Source organism: Mastigoproctus giganteus, chromosome 9 (genome assembly GCF_048544385.1).
Source record: "Mastigoproctus giganteus isolate SK-2022 chromosome 9, ASM4854438v1, whole genome shotgun sequence".
NCBI classification, from domain to species: domain Eukaryota; kingdom Metazoa; phylum Arthropoda; class Arachnida; order Uropygi; family Thelyphonidae; genus Mastigoproctus; species Mastigoproctus giganteus.
In genome coordinates, this window is record NC_143583.1 from 53,206,853 (window position 1) to 53,226,073 (window position 19,221).

The 19,221-nt window shown below is 35.9% G+C and overlaps 1 protein-coding gene across 1 annotated transcript in view; it reads right to left on the reverse strand.

Moving 5' to 3' along the window:
- Nucleotides 1–754: 754 nt before the first annotated feature.
- Nucleotides 755–19,221, reverse strand: part of Cdc16 (cell division cycle protein 16) — a 149,434-nt gene continuing 130,967 nt past the window's right edge. The window contains exons 15-17 of the mRNA XM_090380652.1: nt 15,760–15,895; nt 4,693–4,783; nt 755–1,133 (exon numbers count right to left, since the gene is read on the reverse strand). Of these exons, the coding sequence (XP_090236778.1) occupies nt 1,006–1,133; nt 4,693–4,783; nt 15,760–15,895 (355 nt within the window). The 3' untranslated portion in view covers nt 755–1,005. The remainder of the gene's footprint in view (nt 1,134–4,692; nt 4,784–15,759; nt 15,896–19,221) is intronic.

The following is a 19,221-nucleotide window of genomic DNA, read 5'->3' on the forward strand; positions in this document are numbered from 1 at the left end:
TACTCAGTACACATCTAGCAGAATCAATGAACAGTCAATATGTGTAAAATATATTAATGAAGTACCAAAATACACTTATACAGTAATATCTTGCGAGCAAAGAACATAACTCCCTTTTCCTTACATGCCTTTAACTTTCCTTCGTTGATCTGTAGGTCCTAACATATGAGAATATATCCTCCCACATGTGGTGAGAGTCCTATTATTCACTTTTAATGAATCTTTTCTGTTTGATGGTTGCAATTGGAAAGCAAAGAGAGAGAGAGAGGATTTTTTGTACTTCATTAATATATTTTCACTGTAAATATAATAATTTATGCTGAAAATAAAGCAAACATTTTTTGAAGTTAATTTGCTCCCTAATGGTATTATATGATGTTTCACATCATGTTATGAAGAGTATTTTTTAAGGCTGTTTGAAACTGTACGGTGGAATTTAAATGTTTGACAGCAGTATTTCATACTAGTCTGAGATCATGCTGAAATAATCATAGCATTTAAACTAATGAAGGAATTAACAATAAACTAATCAATGTACTATGTTACTAAGTTTTAAAACATAAGTGCACACAGAAGTAATAATCTTATATATATATATATATATATATATATGAGAGTAAAATTAAGTCTTCTAATGAGTGTAATACAGATTGAGAAAAATTCATCCCAAGAATTATTAATACAATACACATTTGACTCCGTAGTAAATTTATTTTTTTGTTGCATTTCTTCATTAGAATAAGTTAAAAAAAAAGTATATCCCCCCCCTATGTCAAATAAAATGTGTATTCATTTGCTCATTTAGGACAACTGGCATGTGAATGTTTAAATCGAATTTCAGTAGATGACTTGAAATGGTAATCTTCATTGGCCGGTTTCTCCTAAAACAGTTTCTTTCTATAATGTATTATTTACATATTTTACAGTGATGAATTCTCTTGAGTATTACCACACAGCTGACACAGGATTTCTAGGAGCTGAGAATTCACGATGTATGGCACTTTTCTATATTTCAATGTCCATAGAAATGGCTGTCTGCTCACTTGGTCCTTCTTCTTCTTGACTTGCCTCATCCTGTGAGCTCTGTCTTGTTTCAAATGGAAATTTGTACAAAGGAATTTCATCAGGTGTGTCTAGAATGGGTAAACAATTATTATTATAAATAATTATCGTAAACAGCAATAGCATTTTGAAATGTATACAATTATTTTAAAAAAGTGCATAAAGTGTTCAATTTCTGTATTGGAATACTTGGGCTTCTAAAGTGACAGAGACTGATGTTAGGCCTTCAAGGCTTGAGCTGATGCTCAACACTGGACATGGTACTGTTACTTACATGTCAACTTTAATATTACCAAAATGTGTGACTATAGCATGTTGTAATAGCTGTTTTGGAAATTAATGGACTCCCATCAAACACAGTAGATGGCCTCTGTCAGCAAGGTTATGCTGACCAGTGAACAATATATTTAGCTGAAGTGAGCAGCAAAGTGGTGTAAGGAAGAAAAATTTCCACTTAAAAATACATGGACTTTATACCTTCAACCAGTAACACTAATACTTTACCTCCACATTGCTTCTACACAGCAAATGAATGAAGGAACATTTTACTGATACTATATTTGCTGTATGTGGTCAATAATTGTTTAAAAGGATGGCTTTTATATTTTTATGTAGGAAGGTGGGTCCAACAATTTCAGCAGATGAAACTGCACCAAATATGCATACATATTCCATTTATTGATGTAACTACTAAGGTGGTAGAGGTAGTCTAACTTGATGTAAAAACCTTCAATAGTATTACTACAGCAGTGCAGGGTACTCATGTAACCAATTAAGTGTGTAGCCAATAATATTTTAAAGGCTGGCTTTTTTATGTTTTCTCTTAACTTTTCAATACATTTAGGCCTGTGTGCGGAAGAGTGACTTATTTTTGCTGCATTATTCCTACTGTTGTATGTGCAGAGTGGAGTAGCATATCTAGTTATTCAAGTTTATGGTCGAATGTCGTCAGCATATGTTTTTATGCTATGGGAAGATGAATTGCATTATATAACAAAAAAAAGTTTATGTTTATATTTAACAGCTTCTTATATGTATTCTGTGTACTGAATCCAAGAAAATACCAACCTGGAATTAAAAAGTATGATTTTCAGACTTGTTTTGCTATGTTTGTGATTATTACATAGGTCCAAAGAAGGTGGAGCATAACATTTCGGTTGTACCAAGTTCTGCAGTGAACATGAAGCCTGTTTTGAATGGGCGATGAAGACTTGTGGGCCTCATTTCTACTGAAGTAGTTGCAGATTAACATTAGAGGGATGGTTTCACGGTAATCAAAATGCATGTCTTTTGCCATACCTTGAATATTAGTATTAGCAGAGGCGCAAGAAAGCAAGCTTATACAGTATCATGCAAAAAAAAAAAAAAAAAAAAAAAACCCCTCCATCCATTCACTCCAAAAGTTTGCCCACTTATTTCTTGAATTTATTTAAGCTGTCAACTTCCACAATGACAGATGGAAGTTTATTCCAGCAATCAACTACCTGCTGGATAAAGGCAAATTTCTGCACATGTATTCTACAACTGTCTTTCTTCAATTTGAGTTCATGCCCCCTCAGGTTATATGGAGAGAGAGCCCACAAATCATCATGACTACTTCTACTTTTGTATGGTAGATATATCAAAATTCAAAAAATCTGCATATTTAAAAGCCGCAGAGTATCCCAATATAACCTCTGTTGTTCCATCATCCATCTCCCAAAAGCCTTCAAAACTGGATGATGAATGTGGTGAACAGTATAATTTGGATTACACCTCAGAAGCCTGTTCAAGTAAAATGCTACATTTCTCTACTCTGCAAGAAATGGATGACTTAGTGAGGGACCTGCATCTAATCAAATCCAGGGTAGAGCTCCTGACATCTCATTTAAAAGAATGGAATCCACTGGATCGCAGATGCAAGACTTCCACATACAGAAAGAGACATGCTACTTCTGCATGTTTTTACACTTACTAAATTGCGATGCTATGTTTTGAATTGGGTGGTCTTCACGAAGAAACTGGTATTAGACACAATCCAGAAGAATAGCATCTTTTAATAGACAGTTGAAATAAAAGTTTGAAAGCTGTTGCCTCACAATGAAATATACACTCATCAATTGCCTTATATGCACAATATAATGAATAAGCCCTTGGTTCAAAGAAACAAAGCCCTTCTTCAACAACTACATATCAAGCTGTGACTGGAAAAACACTTCGTTAAAGCACTTGGTTTCTCAAGATGACAGCTTCGCATATATATAATTCATGAATCCAAAACTATGTGATGCAAAAGTGAAATGCAGAGTATTTATTGGTCTGTAAGTAAAACAGATGATGTTGGCTTCACAAGAAGACAAACGACAAAATGATCAATAGCCAGTGAAATGCCTGACATATGTTTTGCCTTTCAGTGAATGGCTTACTTCGTAACAATAAGAGTGAAAATTATGGATAAATGGGATGCAGAATGTCAATTAAGCTGCTTTGCTTGTACCCTCACTTGGAACTTTCACACCAAATCTGGGTGATGTTAATGAAGTGAATGGGGAGAGATTTGCTCAGGACATATAGTCAGTGTAGATTTTTTTTTTTTTTTTTTTGATTTGGTAGTTGTTGGCGCATCGGCTTCTGTGGCCATATTGCACCTCCCAACTTTTTTGCAGTACTTTGATCCAAGCCCGAGGCGGGAATCGAACCCGCGACCTTTGGGTTGCCGGGTAGGTACTTTACCCACTCGGCTAGCCCGGTCGGCAGTCAGTGTAGAGAGGGATCAAGGAAGGTGGGATGAAGACTATGAGTGACTATATCTGGTTCTTGGTTCAGGATGATCATACTGATCACAAAAAAAAAAAAAAGTTCAAATGTACAATTTTAAGAAAATTTTTGATTAAATATAGGAGTGTTTCTATTTTGAATTTGCAATTTTTTTTTTAGCTTGCTGTTTACTTGTAGCAAAGATTATAATTTATTCCGTACAGAATTTAAACATTGTTAATAAATCTGATTCAGTGTTCATGTATATTTATTTATCTTTCATTTCTGGGAAAACCATTGATGGTACGCAAAAACTATAGTCATATCAGCATATTGAGACTCAAAAAAAAAAAAATAAATAAAAATAAACCGAATGCTCAATCAAGTTTTGAGTTCATGTGTAAACAAATTATTTTAGAATACAGATCACTTTGTTGTTCTCTTTCAACAAAGTGATGTCCAGACTCACAAGAGTGGTTTAAATAAAATAGAACAGCACTTATAGTCTGTTCCTTTTGGTCTGTGGATTTAAGTTCAGGTAACATCTGTGGGTTACTTTGGGTAATGCATTCAGAATCACATATATTTATCCAAAGATGAAAATATCATTGGAAGAATCAGATACAATCACAAGGAAAACATGCAGTCACCAGTAAGCCCAAAAAACATCCAGTAAAAAAAAAAAAAAAAGATATTGTACAAAGCATTAAAATTTGTAACATACATTTGTTCTGGATCCTATTATTATCTACAGTGATTAATAATAATAAACGTTTAATAATTTTGGAAAAAGCTGTTTTTCTGTGTAGAACGAATGCACATTTTACAAGTCCAACTATGATAAAAATTAGCTGCTGTTTAGTATACAGATCAGTAATACAAAATACAGCTTACCTATTGGTGGTGGTAATTCATTAACAAGCTGTTCAATAACATAAGTAAGCATTGTGTTAGAGAAGACATCATCCCTATTAAGTCCAAGAGCCTAAAAGCATAAAAATAATAAAATTCAGCAAAGTTGCAATTTATTTATTTATTTTTTGCTTTTGTTCAGTTAAGTGGTAATAGTGTTTAAATAGTCAGCCACTGCTGCAATATTTAAAAGTTCTGCTTGCAGCAGCATTGTAAGAATTGTGTTAATAAGACGGCAAAGGACAAGTATTTATGTGCAAAGCTGATTAACATTTCACTAGATGTTCATTCAACAAAATTTCAAACTCATAAATTATAGACCGTATTTGGTACGTGACTAATGAAATTTAAAGACATGAAATTTTCAATACCTATTCACAGAATAGGTGGCAACTATATGCATAAATAAAAAAACTATACTGAAATATTACGAAATCACTTGGAGCTCTTTGACTTTCTCCAGTCCAACTTTCCTAACAGTGAAGTAATTTTCCTTGGTGATTTTAATGTTCAAAACTCCAGCTAGCTTCCGCTTTCTAGTCACACCGACCCAGCTGGTCAAGATGCTAAGGCTTTCAAAATTATTAATGACCTTGCACAGATTGTTCATTTACCTACAAGAATACCGGACAATCCTAACCATACAGCCAACACATTTGATCTTTTTCGCACAAACTACCCTTCTAAGTACACGGTCGAAGTGAGAGGTCCTTTAGGCACCTCAGATCACAACTTGGTGATTGTCTCTTCTCCAATGGAGCCTTTATCTCATGGCTATTCACAACCTCGTATTGTTTGGCATTACAGGAATGCAAAATGGGACGACCTGCGAGATTTCTTTTCTTCTTTTCCTTGGTCGGATTACTGTTTCAAAACTTCTGATGTCACCGTTTGCTCAGATCGTGTCAGTGAAATTATTCTTGAAGGAATGGAATCCTTTATTCCACACTATACTTTAAATAAAATCTCATCCTTTATCTAAACCTTGGTTTTCCAATAAATGTGCTAAGGTCGTTCAAGAGAAGAACATTGCATACTGTAATTGGCTTGTTTCTAATTCTTCAGTTTCATTTTCTGCCTACACCAAAGCTTGCAACAATTGTAAAGCAGTTATTAATCAGTCCAAACTAGAGTTTGAAGAGTAAAAAACTTGCTTCTTGGCCTAATGTAAGCCAAGCATTCTGGTCTCTTGCCAAAGCTATTGGCGGCAACTTTTGCCCATCTCTGCTCCCACCTCTGTCCAAACCAGATGGTTCTGTTGTCACTTCAGCCAAGGATAAAGCTGACCTGCTAGCATCCCATATTACTTCCAACTCATGTATTAATGATCTTGGTAAAACACCTCCCACCATTCCCAACACGCTCCATTCAATGCCTCCTATGGTCTTCCGTCAAAAGGATATCAGAAGGATTTTGATGAATCTTGATGCTAAGAAAGCTCCAGGTCCTGATGGTATTTCTCCACTTGTTCTGAAAACCTGTGCTCCCGAACTTACTCCTGTTCTTTGCCACCTTTTTTCACTTTCTTATTCCAAAGGTGTTTTTCCTTCTGTTTGGAAATTTGCTCATATCCAGCCAGTTCCTAAAAAGGGTGACAAATCCCACCCATCCAATTATCGTCCCATTGCAATTACGTCTACTCTTTCTAAAGTAATGGAAAAATCAATTAACCACCAACTCTTAAATTACCTGGAAACCTTCCGTCTGATCAACGATCGCCAGTATGGATTCCGTCAGTGTCCATCCACTGGTGATATTCTGGCTTATGTTACCCATTTAGACAATAATTCAATGGAAAAATTCGGTGAAACACAAGCAGTTGCTCTTGACATCTCAAAGGCTTTTGATTGTGTTTGGCATAAAGGTCTTCTTAACAAGCTTCCATCTTATGGTTTGCCAACTGTTTTTTGTAATTGGTTATCCAGTTTTCTCCCCCACTCTTTTCCTCTTGTATATTAATGACCTTTTTTCTTTGACTGGAAATCCTATCCATAGTTTTGCTGATGATAGCACATTGCATTCTACTTTCCATTTGTCCTGCTCAATCTTCAACTTCTCGAAAATCTGCTACCTATTCCTTAAATGCTGATCTCCGGTAATTCTCCAGTGGGGCAAAGACAACTTAGTTGATTTCAATCCTTCTAAAACTAAGTCTTGTCTTATATCTTGCAAAAAGGATTCTTCTGCTCCTATGCTTATCTTGGTGACACTCCGATTTCTAGGAAAAATGATATATCTCTTTTGGGGATTACCCTGACTTCTAATCTCTCTTGGCACAAGCACATTACAAATATTGCTTCCGCTGCATCTAAAAAAACTTGGTTTTCTCTTTCGCTTTCAGTGTTACTTTTCTTCCAAACAGCTGTTCACTCTTTACAAATCACAAATCCGCCCTACCATGGAATATTGTTCCCACATCTGGGGTGGTGCTCCCAAAACCTCTCTCAGACTTCTTGATTCCATTCAGAAGAGGGCAGTTAGGTTAATTATTGATTCGTCTCTAACAGATCTCTCCACTTGCTGTCTCATAGACGTACTGTTTCTGCTGCATGCCTCTTCTACAGATATATCCATGGGCACTGTTCTTCTGAATTGGCTTCTATAATTCCCGCTCTCTCTCTCTCTCTTTCAAAACAGTCTGAACACCAGCCAACATCCATTTACTGTCCAACTTCAAACCCACAGAACCAACTTTTCATCTTCCTCCTTTATTCATTCAACTGCCATTTTCTGGAACAACCTTTCTTCATACGTATTTCCTGAAAATTACAATCTACAGAAGTTCAAGTCCAATGTCAACAAATATCTTCTTTCATCTTCTCAAACTCCAACCCAAGCATGGTACTAAGTATTATAGGTTCCAATACCTCTTGTGGGCTTGGGTAAAGAAAGCCTGCACGAGAACGACGACAAACGTCGGATAACTTACGCGGTAAATTAGTTTGCCGATACGGCACTCTAGCGCTGCTCACTCGGTAAACAGACGGTAGGTGTGGCAAACAATGAAATGATTGGTGGTGGGCGCGACAGACGACAAGCTACTGTGTAGTCATTGGTTGGCATTATGATGTGTATTTACCAGTAAAGAACGGTGCATAATAGTTTTGTAATAAACGGTGAACAGGTAATAGTAGCGATGAATCTTTTAAAGATGGAAGAAATTTGTTAGGAAAATGAAACGTTGCTTGATTTTTTGATGAAAACTAAATTGATAAGACCGAAATTGTACTGTTTTAAGTGCAATGATTATTTTAAACTAATTGAATCACGAACAGAGTCATGTGGAAAGTTGTGGTTTTGCAAAAAATGTTCTTCACAAGTTTCTTTATTGAAACATAGTTTTATGGAAAATACAAAAGTTTCATTGAAAAAGATAATGTACATTATATACTTTTGGTCAACGTGCACGCCAGTAACTAAGACAGCATTCCATCTGGAAATTTCGAAAGTGACAGCAATTAAGTTTTATAAGAAACTAAGAGATATTTGCGGATTGCAGTTAATAAAAAACCCATTAAGTTGGGTGGATCGGGGAAAATTGTAGAAGCAGACGAAACTGTACTGGTAAAACCAAAACATCACAGAGAACGAAATTTAACTGCTAAGAAGAAATGGGTGTTTGGTGTGTTCGAAAGAGAATCTAAATTCGTCTTCATGAAATTGATAAAAAATCGGAAAGCAAAAACTCTTTTGCGCATTATTAGAAAAGTAGTGAAGAAAAATACTACCATCATAACAGATGAATGGCGTGCATATAGCCGTATTACGGCCTTAGAAAAAAAGAAGTACAAACATTTAACGGTGAAACACAAGGAACATTTTGTAGATCCACATACAGGAGCACATACGAATAATATCGAAGCCCAGTGGAAGAAACTAAAAAGTGTAACTAAAGGAGTAAATGGCAGCTGTAAACATATGTTGATGGGTCACATTAATGAATATATGTGGCGTCAAATTTATGGGAAAAATCATGAAGATACTTTTCACAATATTGTTACTCAAATTGCGAATAGCTATTCAGGTCCAACTGTATGATTTGTACTCATGAATTTTTTTTCTGAGAAAGTTTCGTTCCGTTCATTTTATGTTCTTCATTGTGTTTTTTTTTTTTTTTTTCTCATATTAAAAGCAGATTTTTGGAGTTGATGAGTGCTTTTACTGTATTATTGATTTAGGTTTGGTTACGAAAAAAGGAAAAGGTTTCTTTGTTTTTCGTTGTATTTCATAACCTGAGCTTAAATGGTAGGTTAGGAAATAAAAGAGAAGGTTTCCTTGTATTTCGCGACCTAAACTTAAATGTTAGGTTGGGAAATAATAGAAAAAGAAAGAAAGATTCTTTATATATACAGTATACTGAATAGCTATTAAGGTGCTGATTGACGTTATGATACGTGTGTATCCGCATGAGTGTCTTTAAAAATAAAAGTACATTAATAAAAAAATTAATATTTTATTAATAAACAATTTATGTGCTAGTCCACTCATGATTCTAAAGAAAAAAGGTTAGGTTACCCCCTCCATTTCGGGAGAGGTTCAAGCTCCCATGGGATTCAAGTGGAGGTAACCTGACCTATTTTCACCATTAGGGCATATTATTGAACAAGAAAATAAAAATACGGTCATAAAAAAATTTATTTTTTTATGAATGTATTTCTAAATATGACTGATTCTAAAGAAAAAAGGTTAGGTTACCCCCTCCACTTCGGGAGGGGTTCAAGCTCCCATGGGATTCAAGTCGAGGTAACCTGATCTTTTTTCACCGTTACAGTAAATGTTAGGGCATTTACGATTAGGACAAGTTACCATTAGTGCTGCTACAGTGATACTAAACCGATGTTATCGTGTGTTGTGTTCGCGCACCAATCAGCACGTCGTTTGCCACGCCTACCTGTCAATCTGTATATCGTTCTCGACTTTGCTCCAGACCGTTAACACCTACCGTCTGTTTACCGAGTGAGCAGCGCTAAGAGTGCCATATCGGCAAACTAATTTTCCGCGTAAGTTATCCGACGTTTCTCGTCGTTCTCGTGCAGGCTTTCTTTACCTTCGCCCTCTTGTGTTTGGGATTTACAAAAAAAAAAAAAAAAAAAAAAATATACATATATATATATATATATATATATTAGGCAAAGAATTATTTGTAAATTTTAACATAAGAGTTCAGCACCGTTTAATGCCATCTAAGTGAAAGATTGTGCATTACATCGGTCTGTATTGATATGTTCTAGATATGATAGAATATGGTAGAGTAAAAATTTTATCGGATTGGCAATGAGGTAGCAGGTTGAGTGAGATTAAGTGCCGTCTGCGAAAGACCTGTGCGTCAAAAACGCCCAAGTAACATGCAAAGGCCCAACACCGGCACTGTGGCAAAAACCTAGAAGTACAATAGGTAATATAAAGCGAGAGTAAAACAAAATGAAATAAAACGTAAAGCAAAAAGGCAAAAAAAAAAAAAAAAAAAGGTAGTAGTGGTAGTAACATAAATAGAAATATGATTCGTAGACTGCACCTAATCTCACTCAACCTGCTACGTCATTGCCAATCCGATAAAATTTTTACTCTACCATATTCTATCATATCTAGAACACACACACACATATATATATAAATTACTTTATGAAGGAGCCCCCAGTGCAGGGTACAATTTTGTGACCACATTTTTGGATTTATCATGCAGCAGGATGTAGTTACTATGTCCTACTGCATGATTCCACCCAGACAGGTGTTTAACTAAAATGGCCACTACCAAGCACCAGTTTTTGAAGTCCACTTATTCTGAGAAATTTTAAAAACATTTCATAACACAGAGGCTACAGAATTTACATATGACATTAATACAAACAAGCAAATTCTATTATAAACTATGCTTTTTTAATCAAGTATTTTTTAATTCTCCATTTTTTTTATACTACAAATAATTTTTGTCCAAATATGTAGTGCTCTAAGAGCGTTATATATGTTCTTATAGTGCTGTAATTATAATCGCGTTCACTTAGAAAATAGGTTTCACTTAATTAAAGACTTTTCAGGAAGATATTCCTTCTGTGAACTGAGAAATACTTTTAATCTCCAGAAGTAAAAGTGTGAAACCATCACACACTCTAAATACATTTAACTATCATCACTTGGATATATCTTTCTGAGTCATGATTTATTCAATTTCTGCTATTTTTAAATTGATAAAGGGAATAAGATTGATAAATTGGTAAGAATATGTATATTTTTTTGGAATACACTGATGAGACAAAACATTATGACCACCTACCTAATATGATGTTGGTCCTCCACTTGCAGCCAAAACAGCTTGTACCCGGCGAGGCATGGATGCTACAAGATCTCTAAATGTGTCTTGTGGTATCTGGTACTAACACATAACTAGCAGATCCTTTAACTCCTGTAAGGTCCACGGTTGAGATGCCGCAGATCGGAGTTGCTGTTCCAACACAAACCACACATGCTCGATGGGATTGATGTCTGGGGAATTTGGAGGTCAGGGCAATACCTGGAAGTCTTCCTCAAGTTCCACGAACCAGACTCGAACAATCCGGGTGGTGTGGCATGGTGCATTATCCTGCTGAAAGACTGCATCACCAGAGGGGAAGACTGTTGCCATGAAAGGGTGTACCTAGTCAGCAATGATGTTTAGGCAAGTGGTAGGTAGATGTCAGAGTGCCCAGCACATGGATGACTGGATCCAGGGTATCCCAGCAGAATATCGCTCAAAGCATGACACCGCTGCCACCGACTTGTTTTCGTCCCGCGGTGCATTTAAGTGCCATCACTTCCTCGGGTAAACGATGCACACATACCTGGCCATCCGCATGGTGCAACAGGAAATGTGATTCATCGGACCAGACTACCTTATTCTAATCACTCAAGGTCCAGTTTCGATGCTCGCGTGCCCATAGTAGGTGCTGTTCCCGGTGAACCGTGGTTAGCATGGACACTCAGAGCGGCCTGCAACTGTGCAGCCCCATTTTCAGTAGGGTTCAATGTACTGTGTGTTGTGACACACTACTCCCGTCACCAGCATTCCAATTACCGGCAAGTTGCACCACAGTCACCCTTCTGTTGCCACGTACCATCTGGGAGAGCCTTCGCTCACCCTGAGCATTGATGAACCGTGGTCGTCCAACACCTCGCTGGCGGTTTGTGGGTTTCCCCTCCTTGGACCACTTTGGGTAGGTACTAGACATGGCTGACCGTGAGCACCACAGTCAGCTGTGCCGTTTTGGATATGCACTGACCCAGTCGTCTGGCCATTACAATTTGGCCTTTGTCAAACTCACTTAAGTCCGCTGCCTTTCCCATCTGAAGAACAAGGGTTACACTGATTAATGGAGCTCAATATCAGGTGTTTTTTGTACTGTGTCCTGACCCGTGCCATAGTTCACCTGCAGTTGCTTTGATTTGCATAACGACACGCTGGTCATAATGTTTTGGCTCATCGGTGTATAGTCATATCAATTTTTAAATTGATAAAGATTGATAAATTGATAAGAATATGTATACTGCTACAAATATCTTTTGGGCATATAGTCAAAGCCTGAAAGACTTCTCGGGCAGTATAAATATTTTTATTTTATTGTGTAATAGGCATTTTATATTCTGTAGTTTTTAAACTATATTATTTTAAAAAGGTGATCTAGTACATTCAGTATTCATTACATTTTACTGAACATACCTAACCCAGATCAGCCCAAGAGTTATGGTGCAAGCAGACACTAGCAGTATTGTTAAGTAAATATAAATGTATTTAAAAACAAACATATTCAATATTAGACACCGGATCCTAACCTGGACTCAGACCAGTAAAATTCCAATGAAAATTTTGGAGACCAGCATATTACAAGCAAGATGTCTACTAATTAAATAACTAATATACTGCATGACATTAATACTTTGAATGGCATGATGCACATTTAGATTAGCTACATAAAAAAAAAAATATTAATAATAAATAAATAAGATTTGAGCCTACATGTTGTTTCACCCAGATTTTTACAGCTCTAATTATTACACCAAAAATATAAATGCTCTGATTAATTTGTTTCCATTTGGTTGGTGCAGGGGATCACTTTTTACAGAATTTAAACCAACCTGAACAAGTTTGGTTTCAGCCCTATGGCTGTAAGAAAAGAAATAATCCACAAAAAATATGAATTTTTCTTTTTATTTCTTTGGTGCAATAACTAGAATAATCTGGTAAGAAGGAAAAAAAAAAAATTGCAGTTTCTATTTGCTATTTTAAAAAATCTAAACGTATATTATATAAAACGTAAATTGAGTGATATTTACACACACTTTTTTATTATATATATATATATATATATATACAGGGTGTCCCAGGAGGAAAGGTCAATATTTCAGGAGGTGAAAGGATAGGTAATTTTAAGCAAAAAAGTTCATATAAACATGTGCCCTATCCCAAATGGTTTCCGAGATAGAGCTACTTTAATGTACATTTATTTTGAAATTGGCCCGCAATATTTTCCTTCCCTCCCATCAGACTGTGCCATTTGATTGTCACTTGCCAGTTATCAGTTGATTGTTGTGACTGTAGAAGTGAACCAGACTGCGAGTGAATCAGTGAGTAGCATCAGTTGTCAGTTCTAATTGTAGAAGTGTTTGCTAAAAATGCTGCACATTTTTACTAATTTTTTTTTTTGATTTTTTTTTTTTTGATTTGGTAGTTGTTGGCGCATCGGCTTCTGTGGCCATATTGCACCTCACAAGGTTTTTGCAGTACTTTGATCCAAGCCCGAGGCGGGAATCGAACCCGCGACCTTTGGGTTGCCGGGCAGGTACTTTACCCACACGGCTAGCCTGGTCGGCATTTTTACTAATGCCAAATATGCAGATATGCTGTATGTTTATGGCTTCTGTGATGGTAATGCACCTGCTGCTGTTGAAGAATACCATCGGCGCTTTCCTACACGTCAAATTCCAGATCATAGTGTTTTCCAAAGTTTTCAACACATCGCGTGAAAGTGGTATGCTTCCCACTGCTCATGTTTCATCTGAATGAGGACGTCAAGAAAATGTGCAGGAATGGGAACATATGCTAAACATGGTTTAGCATAGTCCTACAATTAGTGCGAAGACTTTCTGCATGTCTTGGTGTTTCACGAACGTGTATGGTGAACACTACATGAAGAGAGCTTGTACCCATTTCACCCACAACGTCATGAATTTTGTCATTGGTTAATTGCCAATCGTGAAGTGCTTCCATCAATACTATTCACTGATGAAGCCACGTTTACCTGGAATGGAATCAACAGCTCATGTAACACTCATCGATGGTTGCACGAGAATCCACATGGTACAGCGGAAACAAATTTCCAAGTTCGTTTCTCAATCAATGTGTGGTGTGGTATGATCGATAACCTGTTGATAGGTCCTGTTATTTTAGAACATCGAATGACAGGACACAATTACCTTCAATTTTTGCAAAATACATTAGGTAAACAACTAGAGGACGTTCCTTTGGCTACACGGTATGCTATGTACTTTCAGAATGATGGTTGTTGTTATTTGGTTTTTAGGTGCATTAGGCCATATTGCTCTAGGGATATGCGGTGGTCATTCCCTGACCTTTCCGCATCCTCTGTATTTGGTGGTCAGAATGATGGGGCCCCTTCCCATTCTACCAGACGTGTGAAGCAACATCTTGACCGAATTTTCCCTAATCAGTGGATTGGCCGTGGTGGTGTCATTAACTGGCCACCAAGGTCTCCAGACCTAATCCCATTAGATTTTTGTTTATGGGGTTGGATGAAGAGTGAAGTGTACAGAAGAAAGGTGGATACAAGAGATGATCTGCTAGCTTGCATAATGGACACTGTTGCCCATATATAGGAATGTGAAGATACACTTGGACAAGCAACACATCATGTTCTCATGAGAGTAGAAAAGTGCATTGAAGTTGATGGTGGCATTTTTGAAAATTTATTATAAACTGTTCCAAATTTTTCACTTGAAAAATAAATATTCAAATGCCTCTATCTCGGAAACCATTCGGGATAGAACACATGTTAATATGAACTTTTTTGCTTAAAATTATCTATCCTTTCACCTCCTGGAATCCTGAGAAACCCTGTATATGTAAATAAAAAATAAATCTGCAGCCACTGCAGGATGGAGGATTCCTCAACAAATCATGTTGAGGGAAATAGACCATAATCTGGCACACGCTGATCCAATGCGGATTGGCAGATAGACCATATTTAGCAGTCAGGAGCTTGAACCTCAGTCTATTCAAAGAGTATGGGCTAATGAACTTCTGTTCCTGACCACTCAGCTACATATGTATATATTTAGTCTTTGTGGATTGGCAGAAATTAAAATTGTGGATAAGCTGTGATCTGAAGACCAATGATAGGAACCACTTTATTATAAACTGGCTCATATACTTTTGCCAGAGCTCCAGTAGTTTTATGACTTTATTAAGACGGAACAGTGTGTGCATAGACAAAACCAATGCTTCCAAATTAGTGTTGGTATGACATCCTTCTCAAGTAGGTACCAAATAATAAAACCACATTAGTTTTGGTATTATTATCAGCTATATAGCGCAAGAAAGCCCTGAGTCATTTGCTGCACCAGCAAAAAAAAAAATAATAATAAAAAAATAAATACCCCACTTATTTGACTTTCTTCTCCAGTTGGTACCTATCTAACTGGCCTTTGAATTTTCCAAAGTTGTTAGCTTCAACCATCCTTGGAGGCAACTTATTCCATTAATTAACAACCTTATGGTTAAAAGTCTAAACCATCTCCCTTACAATTTGAATTTATGAATCCAGTTCTGAAATTATTTCTAACAGTGGAATGTTCACATTCATGTCCTTTACTTTATGGTTGCCTCTAAGGTGCCTAGCTACCAAACTGGGCAGTCCAAAAATTCACTGAATTATCTTTAGTAGAAAGAAAAAAAAAACAACCTATCTTTCACTAAATTAAATCTCTTAATGTTAAATCTCATCCCTTCAAAATTTCAAGCTAAACTTAATTAAATTAAAGAATAAATAAAGAAAATGGTACCTTGTGAAAATATTCAACAGCATCACTCCAGTTACTCAATAAACTATGTACATAACCAATTGATGAAAAAGAAGTGGGATTTTGAGGAACTAGAACAAGCGCACTTTCATGGAATTCTAATGCCTCTTCAAATTTCCTGAGGAAAAAAAAAAAAAAAAAAAAAATATATATATATTCAATGCTTCACTAAGGTTTCATATTTTCAATCATAACTAGTAAACTGCAAAAAGATTTTGTTTAAAGAGATCAATAAACTGTCTGGGCAAAATCAGTATGTTAAGCAGTATTGCTGATTGGAATTCTGTTAATATAAAATTCATAATGAAATTTAAATCACTAGTCAATCTATTATGATTCTTCTACAACATCTTCATTTATCTTTATGAAATTATCAGATGAAGCTCTATATAACATTTTTAAATTATTTTTTTCTTGATTGAAAGAAAAGTTCAAATGGACAGTTCAAATTAGTGAAAAATTTGACTCCTACAATAAAATTGTGTATAAACATTTGTCATAATTGATAAAAACAAGTAAATTTATTCACAATTCGGGCAACATATGTTAATTTAGATGGTATATTAGGACATATGATAAAAAGTAAAAGAATATTTTATAAAAATGCTTATATTCAAAAAAGACAAACAGTTCAAATCAAATAGAACACAAATAATATTTTTTAAGCAATAAACTTTAATAATGTGTCAAACATTCATAACTATAAATTTAATCAAATGTAGATGGATCTTTCCCAATTGTATTGTATTTTATTTAAGAAATCAGAAATTTTCTGATTTCTTAAATAAAATTAATAGAGCAAAGGTTCTATTAATATTGTTATTCAATTAAATTAGAGTAAAAATATTTTTTTTTGAATTTATCCTCAAATTTCAGACCAGTTTTAAAGTGCAATCTCTATGTTATAATTTATACTATTGGCCAATTGTCTTGTCTCCTGTCAGCCTGAATAGAGAAAAAAAATATATATATAATATATATATATATACATAAAATTAAATTAAATTAAAAACCAAATACTCTTCGGGTGTTTCCTTTGATATACATATTGTTGGATCCATTGTTGTTTTCTGTATTTATTAATGATATTGATGATGATATCTCAGGCTTAATGTCCAAGTTTGCAGATGATACGAAGGTTGGCAGGGCTGTTAATGACACTAATGACAGTACGCTACTGCAAGAGGATCTAGAAATTGAGCAGATAGGCTGAGAGGTGGCAACTGAAGTTTAACATTGACAAATATAAGGTACTGCATATGGGTAGCAGTAACCCCAGAGTAACATATCAACTGTGTGGTCTACACTCAAGGTGGTAGAGAATGAAAGGACCTGGGGGTAATTGTGCAGTCAGGTATGAAGTTTTCTGAGCAGTGTAGAGTCTGCAAGAGAAGCTCATGGTGTCTTGTCAATGATATACAGGAATTTTTTTTTAGCAGGGATAAGGAGGTGATTATCCCCTTGTATAAGAAAATGGTCAAATACAGAAATGGCAACAAGATTAGTGAATGAAACAAAGGGTTGCTCTTATGAAGAAAGGCTTAAGATTTGCAAATTACAGTGTCTGGTGACAAGGCACCTGCAAGGTGATCTGATTGAGGTGGGCCTTGAATGGTTTGAGCAAGCTCAATGCTGATGAGATTCTGCCTCTTGCCCAGATTAATTGCCTGAGGGGATATAAATTCAAATTGAGGAAAGACAGTTGTAGAATAGATGTGTGGAAGTTTGCCTTTAGCCAGCGTGTTGTCGACTGCCGGAACAAACTTCCATCTGCTGCTGTAGAAGTTGACAGATTAAATAAATTCAAGGCAGAACTAGACAAACATTTGGAGCAAATTGGATGGGTGAATTAGGAAGGTTTTTTTTTTTTTTTTTTTTGGCTGATGCTGTAAGCTTGCTTTCTTGCATCATATGCCTCTACTAATGCTAATATTCAGCTGATTCCCACATGCCAATATAAAACTTGCCAAACCACTAACAATATGAAAATACTATCAAAACATGGGGGCACGCATGCACACACACAAATTAAGAAATACAGCAGCAGCTTCACTATAAGTGCTTAATGTTTGTCGCTCTCAATGTTTGTCTATTTATGCAACTACTTAGGGTTGTGTGCGACTTTTTCATCAGTCTTTTCTGGTCTATTACAGGACTGAGGCTGAATGTTGGCAATAACTGCTGACACTGAACAAACAAACTGAAGACTGCATGTGAATTGTCTATACAGTGTGCATGTTCAGGGGCTAACTTTCATATTGTGTAGGCTCAAGAATACCACACAGGGGAAATGCCATATTCCATCAGCTGAATCACATAACTCAACTGTGACTTAAGAGATCTTTTAGAAATTCCTCTAGTCAATGATGGTATTCAAAACTAGACCTCCTGAAAAAAAAATGAAAAGTATAAAATCACTACATTATCACAGAGAACGTCACTGTCCTCTGTGATAATGTAGTGGTTTTGAGGAAAGAAACATCTTAAACAACTAATGCTCCATATAATGTAAAGTTTAATTTACTGAATTGCTAGTTGAGTGACTGGTACACTGTCACAAGCACATGTTTGCAATCGTCATTGATGATGTTTCTGGACTCGATAAAATCCTGTCATCAGGACAGGCATGTGTGCATATGAGGCAGGAATGATATTTTATTTTTGTGATTTGTAAGTTACTGCTGACCAAGAATGTTGAGCAAGAAAAAAAGGTCAACAAAAAATTTTTGATGATGGCTGTGTTATACAATTCTAAAGTTGGGGAGGTAGGTAAAATCGAAAGGAATGTGAACCACATAGGAACCCATAACCAGAAACGTCACAGGAAAGTAGTAGTAGAAGCAGAAATGACACAAGACAGTAATTAGTGGCAAACAATTATTTGACATAATATTAACAATGGAGTAAGAGGTTTGGTTTGGTTTTTTGGTTTTTAATGGCGCATTGGCAGCTAAGGCCATAATGCGCCAAGTCAGGTTTAAAATGCTATTAAACATTTTGGTAGCCAAGGCTACCACGTCAAACAATTAATTATGTTAAAAAGGGATAAGTGTAAAAGCATAAAACTTAGATCTTTGTATAAAAATTAATAAATTGTAAAAAGTTAAAAACGTCAGACATATTGTGTCTGTCACCTATAATCTGACTGAGTGTAAATGGCTCAGTCAAATTATTAAAAGCGGTAAAATACGAACGTCGTGCTTCTATAAAAACAGGACATTCTATTAAAATATGACGGACGGTTAAAATAACATTGCACATCTCGCACACAGGTGGGTCATCCGCCCTCAGCAAGTAGGAATGGGTTAGATGACTATGACCTATGCGGAGCCGAGCAAGAACAACTTCCTCTCTTCGGACCCTGCGTAGACTGGACTGCCATTGCATAATTACAGGCTTAATGTGATGTAATTTATTTGTGGCCTGTCCATGCCAAGAATCTTG